Source organism: Lissotriton helveticus, chromosome 6, assembly GCF_964261635.1.
Source record: "Lissotriton helveticus chromosome 6, aLisHel1.1, whole genome shotgun sequence".
Lineage (NCBI taxonomy): Eukaryota > Metazoa > Chordata > Amphibia > Caudata > Salamandridae > Lissotriton > Lissotriton helveticus.
In genome coordinates this window covers 580729706-580744773 of record NC_136067.1, presented here as the reverse complement: position 1 = coordinate 580744773, position 15068 = coordinate 580729706, and the positions used below count along the sequence as shown (strand labels likewise).

General features: G+C 41.7%; 1 protein-coding gene across 1 annotated transcript in view; it reads left to right on the top strand.

Moving 5' to 3' along the window:
- The window catches only part of COL9A1 (collagen type IX alpha 1 chain), a 410236-nt gene that overhangs the window by 325086 nt on the left and 70082 nt on the right, over positions 1 to 15068 (top strand). The window contains exons 31-35 of the mRNA XM_078648015.1: positions 3232 to 3267; positions 3469 to 3513; positions 5653 to 5685; positions 8148 to 8294; positions 8385 to 8439. Of these exons, the coding sequence (XP_078504141.1) occupies positions 3232 to 3267; positions 3469 to 3513; positions 5653 to 5685; positions 8148 to 8294; positions 8385 to 8439 (316 nt within the window). The remainder of the gene's footprint in view (positions 1 to 3231; positions 3268 to 3468; positions 3514 to 5652; positions 5686 to 8147; positions 8295 to 8384; positions 8440 to 15068) is intronic.

Below are 15068 nucleotides of genomic sequence, written 5' to 3'. Positions count from 1 at the left end.
TGTGCAACAGTTATTTCGAGTCAGAAAGTGAAATCCACCAACTTACCATGTTGCACAATATCCTGTCACCGAGTAGTTACTAGTACTATCTGAAACAGTTTCTCCCTTCAATGCTCTTCACATTTACTTTTTGACTTTGCAAGACCACTCACCACTTCTTGCCTTATACCCTCCTAAATCATCTGTTGCAAATTCGCATCACTCTTCTCTTGCCCGTTTCTTCTGTGAAACAATCCATCCCTCCTGGTAAATACAATCTTTCTCTTTCAGTTATCCACTGTACCCAGTTTCAAGTATTTTCCCAACCCCCTTCTGCCCCCTCATGCTCCTCCACCCTTGTCCTCTGTTACTTTGTAATACTCCTGCATACAGTTTTTTTTTTACTAGCTTTGTGGTAGCATATATCCATTAAGGAGGTAAAAGACATGAGATCAGTTATTTAAAGGTGGATGACTGAAAATGGCACCATGTTTGTTGCGGATTTGGGTGAAGGTTGTTAATGTGAGAGAAAAGAAGGACATTGGGTTTGTATTACAATAGTTAGCATTAGCTACAATCCTTTACATAAATAGCTCAGTGATTTATATGGACATGCATGAACCATGTGTCCTCAGATAGTATAACACTAAGGTAAAACCATAGACATGGATAGGTCCCTGACTGATCATACTCTGAAGTTCCACTATAAACCATTCCTCACTCTCCACACCAAACACTTCCAAGAACCAACCACGGTCTCCTGCGCTAAGTAGGTAAACCAGGCAGACATCTACAATACACCAATTGCTCTACTCTTCCCCCAGAGAACTGTGTAACTGCTGAGCTTCTCCTGTATTCTCTACATTTAAATATCGCAAAAAGACGAGCTGGCGCAGTTACCAAGCAGAAGAAGTGGGAATCATATTAAAAGCCTCCAACATAATGTAAAGCAGTGAAAGCTTTTTAGAAAATCTTTTGTGTGTGTCTTGTAAAACATATGGTGAAAAACCAGTTTACTTGATAAAAAGACGCAATAACAAATGCACCTACAAACCAGTTAAATGGGACAAAAAGACAAGACCAAGCCACCTAACAAACAGTTTGAACTAATGCAAACTCACCAAAACATTTGGCTTGAAAATCTAGCAGCACTCTTCCCTTGCCCTCTAGATTCCATAAATTCCATAAATATGTGATACAATAAGCACGAAACTCTCTCTATAGAGGTAGGTGTGTCAGGGTAGTGTGCCTTTTGCTGTGAATCAATGTAGATGTATTATTGAGAAGAAAACTGAACTTCTTTTTCTTTTGTACACACCTGTAAATTTCCTAGCAAATTGCACTGGGCTCAACCTTCTCATCTTGTAGGGGCCAGGCTCTGCCACCCAGTGTGTCATGGGGTACCACACCCTGACAACATCTCCTAGAACCTACGCAGTCACATCACCAGGCATCAGCGACACAATCACAGCATTGATGGGTATATACACACCCAAAAAGAGCTATAAATCTTTTTTAAAAACTCAGTGGTATAAAATGCCCCTCAAATGGATATAAGTATATATATTTCAAGTTCTATGAAGTTAATAAATTATATAAATACAAAATCCAGTTTTAGGGCACAATGTCCCAGGCATCTATATGGTGACTGAACACCTCAGTGATTTGCGCATGATGATTGTTATGCTTTGTTATTATTTGATGCAATTTGTGAATAGTCTATATACATATGTCTGCTTCAGGACACAAGGCATTGCAGAGACACCTCTAGCTGCTGATTACACTGTTGGTATACATTTTGTCCTTCGAGGTAATATTATTAACGGCTTATTTGAGAAGATATACTTGTTGCAGATTTATCAGTCTTTCATGCAATGCAATGCAGAAAGACACCATGCTGTGCTGCAAACTAGGGAGAGGGCAAGAATACACCAATGCAGGCCCTCTTGCGTCATGGTGCAAGGGTGCCTTAGTTCCAGTTAGGATTGTTTTTGTGCAGGAAGGGACACCTTCCTACACAAATACAATTCTCTGAGGCTTTTTCATCTTTCTACGTGTGCTGCAGAATACTGCACCTGTAGATAGAGTGAAAAACTGGGGGAAATAAAGACAGTTCTTCTTGTTACGCCTCCTGTGAGAAGGCAAAGCATTTTTACATATTCCCAGGTCTACCACTCAAAAGTACATCTGGGAATGCACCAGACTCCAAGGGTGGATGCAAGGCTTGGTAAATCTGACTTTAGTGTTGCAATGCCCTTGCCTTACCTTGCATAACATAACGGTAATGCAGCACTTTTATAAATCTGTCCCTTAGTGTTTTTAGATCTGGGCAATAATGCTGGCAAACTTAGTGCACACTGAAATGTGTGCTTAAGTAACATTTCCTGCAAATGACTCACTTTAATACCTGCATACCTGCCAGAGCCCATCTCCACGGAAATCATTCTGATAAACAGTAAGTGAAAGCTGTTGGTGTGAAAAAACAAGCAAGCATCTTTGTTCCTTCAGCTTAGAAAGAAGCTGCAGCGGGAAGTTATTGGAGAGATTGATGAGGGAAGGATAGGATGATGGGTGGAATTCATGAGGACAAGAATTTATGAGGGTCGGAAGTGAAGAGAGAATGGTGTGAAGAGCATCTTAACAGTGATTGACAACAAGATTAAAGATTTTCACTCACTGAAGTTTGTATTTAGAAAGTGCGTTCCCCCATGTGGCCAGTGCCTGGACGAACTCAGCGTACTATACCACAGAAATGAATCTGCTCTCCATGAGAAACAATTTAATCTAGTATTTTTACTTTGTTAAACCTCTATATAGCGGGTATTCATCATATTTTAATATGCACAGTCTTGTACGTTGTTTCTGTGATTGCTACAAAAAAGCACCAGTAGTGTCAGTGCACTAAAGCCATAGCCCAAAACAAACACCCCTCACAACTTCTGTACAGAATCCCTTGGGGTACACTGTCACAAGCACAATCTTGAGAAAGCTTCTATTTACACATGTACCCGAGCAGCCCATAGGCACGGGTGATACCTGCAGAGACATAAAGTAGGAGATTGGTTGCCATCCGAAGACCGCCATGGCAACACCCGTATGAGTGTGTTCAGAGGCCACTGCAAGCAGATCTTCAGCAGTTCAACTCTAGAGGAATGCTAACTTTAGACATTAGCAATCTCAGATGTATAGTTACTTCTGTCTTGTTGCATGTTTCTTTATGAATTGTTCTGCTTTATGTCATTTTCTATTTAGGGTGGAGTAGGTGAGCCAGGTCCATCAGGAGCACAGGTAGGTGTTTTGTACTATACAATGTTAATGAGTTCCCCTTGGACTCATCAACATAATCGTAGCCTTAAACTTTATTTTATTATTATATTATTATGTTGTATGCATACTCCCAAGTCTAGAATAATATAGTAGTGTCAAGAAACCAATAAATGAAGCTCCGAGTCGATGTTAAACAGTCTGTCTTTGATACTTGTTGTTTAGGGGACAGCCGGTGAAGAAGGAATTGCTGGAGAAAAAGGCGATCAAGTAAGATTACTCCTTCGATCCTTCTTCCTTATGTTCTACCTTCATTCTTTGTTTTTTGTTCCTTCCTTTTTGCTTCAATCTTTCTTTCAGTCTTCGTTTCTTCCTTCATTATTTTTACTTTTTGCTCGCTCTCTCCACCTCCCCTCTGTCCCTTCCCTCCTTCCTTCCTCCCTCTCTTCCATCTTTCCATCCTTATTATCTTCCTTCCTTCATTCTTTCTCTCTTATTTGGGCACATGAGTGCATTCGTGCATAATGGCGAATTTCAGTTTAGCTCTGTTCAAGGGTTAATTGAAGAATATGCGCCCCAATGCTCATCTTTTAAGAACGTTCAGTTTACAATACACTGGTAGTTTTCAGTCCTTCGTTGCACAAACTTTTTAAGTGCTTTCGTGAAGTCCCATGGATTGCTACCCTTAGGCTGGTGCAGTCGCAGACAACCCCGACCCCTTCCGAGGGGCTTGAGTTGTCCTGGCAAGGAGCCCGAGAGGCTGTGTCGGTGCTGACTTGCACGGTGCAAGGACGGTGCTTCTGTAAGGTGAAGTAAGGCTACTGACTTAGGCTGCCACCTAGAGGTAGCATAATGCCTGAAAATTTTTTTTTTTTTTCATTTCACGGGAATCATTCCAAAATACAAACTTATGGTTCACCTAGAGCACTAGAAACCCTCACAAAGATCCCGTCTGTGAGGGATTACAACCACGATCATCGGTACCGCTCTGTGACTGCAAACTAGTGCAAGGAGCTCAGTGTCTGGGCTCTCGGCCGATAATCTATTAAACGATTAAGAGGAGATTCAGGTTATTTACACCAATGCCTTGTTGCATAAAAGGCCCATTTCCGAGGCTACTTTTCTTACTTTGAAACATGGGGCATATTATCAAGAACCTCGTTAAAATTATCGCCGTTTTAGCGATAATGGGCTTGCTAATATGCGTTATAGAATTCCAATAGAAGCCCAGGTTAGATGTGCAGGACATGAAACCTGGGCTTCTATTGGAATTCTTTAACGCATCTTAGCAAGCCCATTATCGCCATTTTAGCGTCAGTTTCCTGCCGCTAAAACGGCGATAATTGTAACGAGGTTCTTGCTAATATGCAAGCAAAAAGAGTGGAAACAGTAACCAGCAGAGATGACGTCTCCATGTTTACATTTTGAAAATATGCTGTTGCCAAAATTAGAATAAAAGAATTTGGAAAGAAATAATTTGACTTCCAGCAGACTTGAAAGTTGAGGTGCTTATTTACAAGCCCCTTGCGCCACATTTGCATCACTTTTCCCATGTTAAAAATGACGCAGAAGTGGCGCAAGGGCCTATAAATCTGCCACTGAGTGTCAGGGAAATGTTTTCTTAATGTGTAAAGAAGCGATTTTGCAATTATTTCTTTACATATCACAAGCTATATTTGTTTCGGACATGCGTGGGCGTCAGACACAATCAATAAAGTCCATTCTCAAGCTCCAAGAAATCTTTTTTTCGCTATTTCTTACCCTCTCCCAGAGCCTGCCTTGATACTTAATGGATGTCATATTTAGGCAGCTGTAGGCGTGTATAGTTAGTGTATACTGCCACCTAGTGCTCTTTAGTATTTAAAGCATCCTGGAGCATTTCAGAAAATTTATCGTTGCTCTTTTTGATGAAAAACCTGTACTGTACACACTTGCCATCATCAGATGTTTAAATTTTAGAGGCGCATTAATGATGTTGTTGCCGGTAAAATATCAAATAATGAAACATTGATGGTACAGTGGCAAACTGTGTTCAGTTATACTTTTTAGCCCTGCCAGGCAAGACTACCGTCTCAAATTGTTGCGAGAGTGAGTGTTCAGTTGTGTTTGCAGCAGCTTGGTGCTTGGGGCTTCTCCCTTTTGCCCCTGCGTAGCATCTTGTATGTATTCAAGGGCTGGAACCTATGACCTTTTGCAATGATAACATTGGGTCTGATATGTTCTGCTGTACCATCAGGAAGAAACAAGGGGAAGGGATCCGTATGCATTAAGTGGAAATTCATATAACATTTTCCCCAGAAAATAAAATAGTAACAATCTCTCTGAATTGAATTAACCCATAGTTTTGCACATCCTATTGGACATGAGACAAACGTATATTCTGAAATGTTTGTTCTTGATTTTGCTCAGGGTGATGTCGGACCTCCTGGTGCCAAAGGCTCTGTAAGTACATTTGATGCTATTTCAGTAAAAGGTATTGTGAGCGCACTGCAATGCAATGCTTCCTTTAGAAGATTTTCAGTGTTAAGAGTCGTTCATGAAAAGCCTTGAAAATTGTAATTTAAGGGGCAGATTTATGAGGCTCTTGCGCCTCCTTGCGCCGCAATTGCGTCACGTAATGTGACGCAACGGCGGCGCAAACAATGCGCCCTATTTACAATGTGACGCATCTAGGAGATGCGTCACGTTGGAAACCCCTGCGCCATAAGGAGGCGTTCCTGCGCAGGGGGGGGGGCGTTCCTGCGCAGGAACGCCTCCTAAAAGTGGCTGAGTGAAATCTATGAGATTTCACTCAGTCACTTTCTACGTCAATTCCTTACGCCTGCTTGAAGCAGGCGTAAGGGTGACGCAGCATGCATAGAATAGGTGGCTCCTGTGCATTGCAGGAGTCATGTCGCACTTGCGAAATGACTCCTGCAATGCGCCGCCCGTGCGCCGAGAGATGCGTCACGCATCCTCGCTGCCTTGCACCATGGTGCGCCGCATCATAAATGAGGCGCACCATGGGTGGCGGAGCAGTGGCGCACTGTGGCGCATGTTAACTGGCGCATCCCTGGGGATGCGCCAGTTAACATAAATCTGCCCCATAGTGCTTATGTGCTATAACTTATGAACATGTAAATCTGCACCACGAGCTTGCGTTCACAGGGCTAATGGGTGCAGTCCAGCACAGAGTGGGCAGGGTTAAAGGCACTGGAGGGTTTAGGCTTCTTTGAAAGGGAGTACTTGGTTGAACATCCAAACACGATTGGTGGGACAGAAGTATGTCTTATAGCACATAGGTTATACTGCCAAACAGTGAGTTTGGAAAGAATAGTCAGTGGAAGTTTTTCAGCCATTAATGTGGAAAATGCCTGTATGTCCCTGGGTAGAGCTTCATTTGATAGCATTGAAGAACACTATTGCTTGCATGAGACTTGTGCTAGGAAAGCCTGCATAAACATAATTATGGTTAGAGTCAACATGTTTCTTTAAAGTTTTCTTTTAGAGCGCACAGCCTAAGTCAGTACTCTATGACAGACCTCCGGATTGGTTCTCATTCATCTAGCGTCTGTTTAACACCCAGGGAGTCACTGCAATGCTATGTTTAGCTACATAAGATATACAAGCTACTTCATGTCTTTCATGCTTGACATCCCTCACCTCACCATTCTGTCTGCTCATCCTTCCTGCTTTCCAAAGGTGAGACTGTGAGGTAATGCTATATCCCACTTTTACATTATGACAGACAAAATATCTGTAGAAAAACAATTTCTCTGTCTGCCGTGTTCCATTTGTAATCTGCACAAGCCACCAGGTCTTCTTTCAAACCTCTTGCACGCCTCCAAAAATCAGGGTTCACATTTGAGCAATACATTATCCATTTCACGTCAAACGTGCCTAAATGTCTCAATCTGTGCCTGACATGCCATTCTTGTTTAACCAGCTCATATTCCACTACTCACTATTTGTACATTTCTAATTTGGAGAGGTATGAGCTCTGGAAATACATTCCAAAGCACTTTAAGTTTAACATCATTTCAAGTGTAAACCATCGAAATCTGTTTTTTAAGTAGATAAAATATCTGAAAAAGTTTAGCCAGGTCGTTCTTTTTCTAAAGTATTCCAAGTACCATAACCTTGTTCTGCACCAAGATGAATGAAAAACTCATAGCTGAGGTCTGATTACATGCCTCTTTTGTTTTAAAGTATCCGTGTAGCCAAATAAATTAATCAGTTTATTCAGAAATCCCGGGAATAATGAATAGTGTTGATTCCTGTTGTGGGCATCTAGTTGTGTAAAAATGTGCTTAGATAAGCAAGAGTCATGTTTATATATTTATGTCTAAAGCAGACTATTAGTCAATAACATTGTGATTCAGGCAGCAAAGGGGAGATGTTTCATCTTGCCCTTTATTTTGGCCTTAAGTCTGTGTTTTCTTTTCCTCTTGGAACACACAGAAACAAAGATCAAAGGGACAACAAGAGAGACTTAGCATCCTTGACAATCAGCAAGGCAACCTTCACTTCCTTGCCTCGAAAAAGCAAACAATCTGCTGGCAAGAATCTGAGCAGTGTTTTTGTTTAAGGCATGAATTCAAATTTCCGCCGAAGGCTTTGTGTAAGCAACAAAAAAAAACTTTCAAAGTAAATGAAAAAAAGCAAAAAAAGCAAAATGATTCCTATCTTCCAAAGCTTATCTCTGTCAAAGCCACAATGAGGACATTTCATGATTATTGAGCAATTTTATTTTTTATCAGTCTTCACGATATTATTGTACACACAGGTCTATTGGTGTGGGGTGCTCTTAAAATGTATTTTTTTTAAAGTTGTGTAATAGATCTGCACTCTATCGTGAATGCTGAAATAATAACATGGTGCAAGTCTCAGCTACAATGTCTAATATTCAATAACTACTTATTTAGACTGGAAATCCTGGCGAGCCTGGCAACCGTGGCCCTGAGGGAAGTCGTGGGCAGCCTGGCATTGAAGGGCCACAAGGATCGCCTGGACCTCGTGGTATGCAAGGCGAACAAGGAGTTCCTGGGCTTCCAGGAAGTCAGGGTCCAGCTGTGAGTAGAACTTTAATAGGACATATTTAATTTCAGATACTATAATATACTTTGTTAAATAGTCCGTGTTGGTTTTGTTTTGTACCTTAGGGAAGAGAACCGAGTGATCAGCATATTAGGCAAGTCTGCATGAGAGTGATGCAAGGTAAGAGCTCTGTTGCTACATTTTAAGAAAGTTCAAATTGACTTAAATATATGTATCATTATGAAAGGACGGGTACACTTTTGCAACCGTTCATGGGCAAACATTTTAGCTGGGTTCGTTGAAATAATGTAAAGTTTGTGAATTTCTATATATAAGTTCAACACCGACTCAACGCTCTTTCATATATAGGAGGCTTGACTTTAAACTTTCTTAGCATTTACTTTTTCCTTTCACACTAATATTTCCCGAGGATTGGTCATGCCTTGTGTTATGGCTTCTGGTTTAGTAGCTAATACACGTTTAGGTGCATCCCCTCTTGGCTTCAAACATGTTTGAATGTTCACCATAAAGCGACTGGTTTTTGTAGTGAGGCAAAAGAAAACATGAATTGCATTCACACGCATGTCCCATTCTCCCCTCAGTCAAGTATTCCCTTTCTGGAGAAGCTAAGTAAAACTGAATACTCAGGCGCTGATTACAGACTAGCTAGGAGTCACACTTATGGCGAAAACAGCAGTTTTTATCTAAATCAAGATTACATCTGACTTGGATATATTGCGCCTTTTCTCTATACACGTCACCAATTAAAAACTGGCAGCATTTGTGAAGGGTAAATTGGATTTTTTCAGATCAGATCTTAAGAAAAAAGTGGTGTTACAACATTATCCTCACTTCTGAGGCAAGTGCACGGAACAGTATTGATATTCATCGATTGTAATATTACCACCCAGTTAGTTTGCAAGCACCAAGGGGCTCTCAGTTTCAGAAATATAACCAGTTATCTATGGACATTTTCCTGGTTTCCAGATAATACCAAGAACAACTGAGAAGTTCCACTCGAACATTTGTGTGTTAGTTTCTGTGGTGAAACCACATCCCAAACATTTAAATAAGTACTCTCTATCCTTAGATTCAAGCGCCGTACACATCATTTCATATTTTGATGAGGGATGCTAAGGTTGTAGAAGTAGGGACACAGCTGGGTGTCCTTAAAGCTTTGTGTCATCAAAGGCCTCCCTTGATGCTGAGTTGCCTATACATTTTCATGTTCAAGCTGCAGAGGGGCACTGCATAGGTGCTTGCAACTCCATTCTTAGGAAAGAATAATTCCACATGACCATAATACTTACACGCAGCTTCTTCTGGTCAGATTTACTTTGCTGTAGTCTGTGACACCGAAATGTGAAGATCGCTTAGCCCACTCATACCACGTTCTGGTTCTGTCCGCAGACAAATACATTTGCATGACGGTAATATTATCTCACTATCTTGACCGCTGCTTTGGGCATATCCTTAAAACCACTTGTTCTGAATAAATAGTAATAAAATATTCAAAGGTAAGAAACCTGCATCACTATGACCTAAAGGCTGAGATTTAAGAGCAAGTGGAATTACTGAAATGGTTCAGAACATATTGAACAAAGTGAATAGGCAGAGGAACTTTAAGAAATCAGACACACTAAATTCTAAGGGGCAGATTCACAAGAAACTGACACATCTGTACAGATGCATAATTTTTCCTGCGCCTCCATGCGAAACCCAAGCGCCAACATGGATGCGCCATATTTACAATATGGCGCACCATTGTTCTAAGGATTGACAGATGCGTCCGAAATTCTGATGCATCTGTTGGTGCAAAAGTCACGCATTGCTGGAGTTGTGTCGCAAGCATGACGCAACTCCTGCAATGCATGGGTAGGCCTATTCCCAATACACTGCGCCACTCCTCACACCTGTTCCAAGCAGACGTAGGGTTTTGATGCAGTGGCGTCCTAGAAGTGGCACAGGGAAATCTTATAGATTTCGTTGTGTCACTTCTTCGAGGTTTTCTGGCGTGGGAACGCCATCCAGTATACATTATAACTGACTCAGGTATAATGTGCCACAGGGCTTTACAAGGCATCTCACGTTGTAAATTGGCTGCAATGTGGCGCATTGTTTACGCCGCCACTGCGTCACAAACAGTGACGCAACAGTGGCGCAAAAGTGTTGCAAGTGGCTTGTAAATGTGCCCCTATGTTTTCTGTTTTTCTTCTTGGATCTGGTGTAGTAATCAACTGTTTCTACAACTATATGGAATTGAAAATTCTTTTTGGCATTGACCCTTCATATTGCAGGCAAGGACATAACAAACAGTGTGGCCCTGTTCAATAATGGTGATCAGATAATTAACCAATTTGTGAGCTAGGGTGCTTCCTCGGCTCATTTAATTGTCTGTAACGTGCTTATCCAGAGAGAGCAATGTATGTCTGCTCAACCCTTAGTAGGTAAGCATTTAAAAGAACATTGGAGATAAAAAAGGCTTTTCAGATTATGGAGAAAAACCCAAACCTCATCTGATACACAGCAGATACAGCTGCCAGAGACATGGCAACCACCATTTTAAAGATGGTCTGCAAGATGTGTCTTTATATGAAGTGTTCACTGCTCTGTCCACTTAGCACGGTACTTTTAAATCATAATGCTATTCGATAGGTGTAAGAAAGTAGACAATTATTTGGGGTGGACAGTTTCCCACCTCAAGGTATAATGACACTAACTTGTTAATATAAACTACAAAGTCACTAAATTAACCCAAGCTTAACTCCTGGTAGCAATGACAGCCTTAAGTGAGGGCAATGTGTAAAGTATATATCCAGTACCAAATCTGTAATATAGTCAAAATACGAAACAATACAAATGACAAATCAAACCAAATAAGAAAAATAGAGTAAAATGTAATGAATAAATTGACAGCAGAATGGCAAAAAGGACAAATATACAATAAGACAAATCGGAGATAAGAAATTCTGATGTTTTAAGTAATAATAGCGCTAAAAAGCACAGAATGTTAATGATGGAAGCAGTAGATCAGGTCCTAGGCATGATTTCAGGCTGACTGCGATGGAGTTGAGGTCAACTTAACCAAGCAGGTTCAACATAGTCAAAGACTTGACCTTTTGACTTATTCTTTTTTATGGAGCTTGAAACCGTCCAGCGGGACACGCCTGAAGCTGTATCTGATGAAGTTGCATCAGAATTCTACCTACACCTTTGCTGCAAAGCCCCTCTGATGGATGTGGCAGACTTGGAAATCCAAAAATGTTCTTTGTCCCAACTTTTCAGGGTTTCTGGAGCAGCTCCTCTGAGTCATTTCTAAGTCTCACACTTAGAGCCTGATTCTGATGCGTTAGGAAAGGATTCCTACCTAGGGCCTGATTCTGATGCGGTTAGGAAGGCCTCCTAATGGCATCTGCTCCTTCCAAATCGGATCGGGAATGTGTCTTCCCGACCCAGGGCCCAATTATGATGCGGTTAGGAACATATGCTCCCATTGAAGTCAATGGGAATCCAACCAAATCGTATCTGGAAACATCTGGATGCATCGTACTCCGTCGGTCGGACTCTCCCGATCCGAGTGGGTCGGAAACCATTTCCAAACCGATTTGGTTGGGAAGCTTTCCATGAAAATCAGGCCCTTAGTGTCATTTCTAAGTACTTAGGGGCCAGGACTGCAGCTGGAGCCACCACTGTGATCCAGACAAGGTCCAGTGTGTTTTGGTCAACTTATAGCTTCAGGAAAAGGCCCTTTGGGCTTGTTGTGGCCCTGTTGCCTCACAGGAGGCCAGCCAACTGAGTATTGGAGTCCACTTCTTCTTTTGTCCTGGATACAAGTGGGACCAGTCTTTCTGGGCTCCCCTCAAGTTTCAGAGGGCAGTCCCAGTCTTTGTTTGATCTTCCCCAGGCCCAGAAATTGTTGTGAGGAGGGCTGCTTGGAGTGCCACAATTATGATTGAAACTAGGCAGGGGGGTGGGGTGACTCCTGGACACACCCTAATCAATGGTAGAAAACTTCCTGGGATTGACTCTCCCCACTTTTGCGGCATATCCTGCAAAAGTGCCTGCCTTACTGCAACTATCCTACATTGTCCCTCACTCCTAAAATCCAAGATGAGGGAACCCTTCCCCCCCTTATGCAGAGCTCTTGAGTCCACTCAGAGGTGTGGAAATGAGAAATCCCTTCCCCTGTGTCCACTCCAAATAAGTTCTGGGAGGTGCTTCCCTTCCACTGTGTCCGAACCAGTCTGACTTGTACAGGCCTGGTAAACAAAGACTTTCCCATCTTCAGTTCCCTCCTTGCATTAACTATGAATAGGCAGGTCTCACCTCTGTCACTTTCCGGTTAATGGAGTTCCTGTGCATGAAGCTGCAGTTGATGAAGTTGCATCACAATCCTACAACTTTGCAGCAAGGCCCCCTAATGGTTTCAGAGGACTTGGAAGTTCAAAAATCTTCTAAGTCCCAATTTACAACTTTCCTTCCAGGGCTGATAGGAATCAAATGCCCCACACCTAGTTCATCCTACCACTATATCTAAGCCTTTGTTCTGCTCTGGGAGCAGTTTTCACACCTCATTAATGTCAAGAATTTCCTGGGGAGTTGCTGTCAGGCCAACAAGAATTAGTTCCCCTGAGCTTTAGGCACAGAATAAAGCACAAATTAAAAGTCAATTTTTCTAAATATTTATTAACATTCAAACATTACTAATGCACTACAGTTTAAACAAATAATAAAATAGTCTCTGAAAAACTATTTGGGCCTTTTCCTGTCAAAAGTCAAAATTAACATTTATAATCTATACTTTGAAATTTTCTACGATCCAGGTACAGCCCTGCCAGTGAAAATAGCATTTGATATCTAGCCACTGGATGAACATGCCAACTTTAATTTTGCACAATGGTCCATTTTTAAATATAAGGGAGCCTACCTTGTGGATGGCAAGGTGTACTTAGGGGTGACTTATTAATATTTAATAACAGTGTTTCCCACATGTCAAAGTGGGTTATTTAACAGGTTTGACAGCAGGCTTTACGCTGAGAAGCTAGGCTACACCTAGTAGGCCTGAAGCCATATTTTAGAGGCCAAGCCTGTGGATGGCATCAAAGGTGCTGCAGCTCACAGGTGACATTTAACTTCCAGGCCCTGGGTGTATTTCCTGCAACATATAGGAGGGCCTCATAGGCAAGTTAAATATGTCATTTAGAGTAAGCCAATTTAACCATGTTTAAAGGGGAGCACAGGCACCTAATCTTGTTTACCAGGGGTAAAGTGCTCAGAGTTCAGAAACCAGCAACACGAGGGTCCAGAAAATATGAAAAATCTGGGGTCACCAAACAGAAAAGGTGGCTATGCTACAATAGGGAACTATCTTATGCTGGAGTTAAGGTGACCTGCATAATTCACAACTCTTTACATTCTCAAAAGTCACTATGTTGCACCTATATAACCCACTGATTTCTCTAACTAGTAAATCAAAAAGTAAATCTAACAACCTGGGTGAGTTAACTGCTCACCTGTTAGGGTGTGCCAGATGGAGGTTCATCACTTTTTACAATGCCATTGCTTTGCCACTGTCTCTATCAGGCACACTACACATGGGTAAACTTTGAGTACCTAAGATTGGATCCCACAGTGTGCAAGAAAGTGCTGGGAAGGATAGCAAATGGGACCAAACAATCCAAAGGATATATAAAGTAATTCCCAGGACCACACCTCTGCCTTTCACAGGGGCCTGGGACTAAAAATGCATTGTTTCTTAACCTTGCCCATTCTCAAGTCAAGTCTTCCTTCCCCCTCACTGGTCGAGTCACTGTAGTAGAATGTGCACTAGTGCAATGCCTAGGTCATGGAGGAGGGTGTCTGCATTGTTGACAATGAAGCTGTTATCCTAAAATGACCCAGGAAGGTTATATGTTTCTGCACTATGAAACCAGACCCCATTGTCCTCCATCATGAACTGTGTTCACTTTGTGTGTGTTGTGGGAGCATATCACAGTATAGGTGAAATGGCCATGTCTTGCCATGGCTTGCATATAGTGAAGCTGGATCCATCATGGCTGGCATATGAGGAACTTTGGTACATATTGGCATTGCTAACATAGGGTGGAAATGAGTACATTGTTTCATAGCATATTGGGCATCAGGGTTGCATCATTGCATGACTAGGATGAGAGACACAGATGTGCCACATGAAGGCAATCACTGCCATAATATGAGGTACCTGAGCTTTTGATGGCAGTAACTAACTTAATGAAAAATCGCAAGCTGATACTTTAGTAACAAAATGAGGGCATATACCAAATAACCACTTTCATAATGCTAGCAACTATCTCATAACTCATAAGGAGACATTTCCTTATCCCTTATTGACCCAACCATTACTATGTACAGCTACTGTCTAGGTTTTGAGTTTTTAAGATATGCACAGCCTTGCCATGCTGTAGAGCAGAGGTCTTCAAACTTTTGTCGGCCGAGCCCCCCTATCTAAACCTTTTTACACGTCGAGCACCCCCACCGCCACCACCACCTGATAAAAAAGTTCTAGAAGCTGGTACTCTGCATCATTGATGGCCATTCCCTCCTGCACAGCCCAGGTTTTATAGGGCAAATAATATTAAATAAAGTAAGAGTGTTTAGTAAACTGAAGTTTTTGTAGTGCATGTGCTTATTCTAAACTTCAAATGAAAAGAAAACAATTAGCACAAGAAATTTCATTGGTGCTTTATTTTGCCTGGAAACGGGAGTGCTCACAAAATGTTGTAATATATTTTTTTCAGTTTTATGTAGTGCGAACATGACCCAAAGGTATT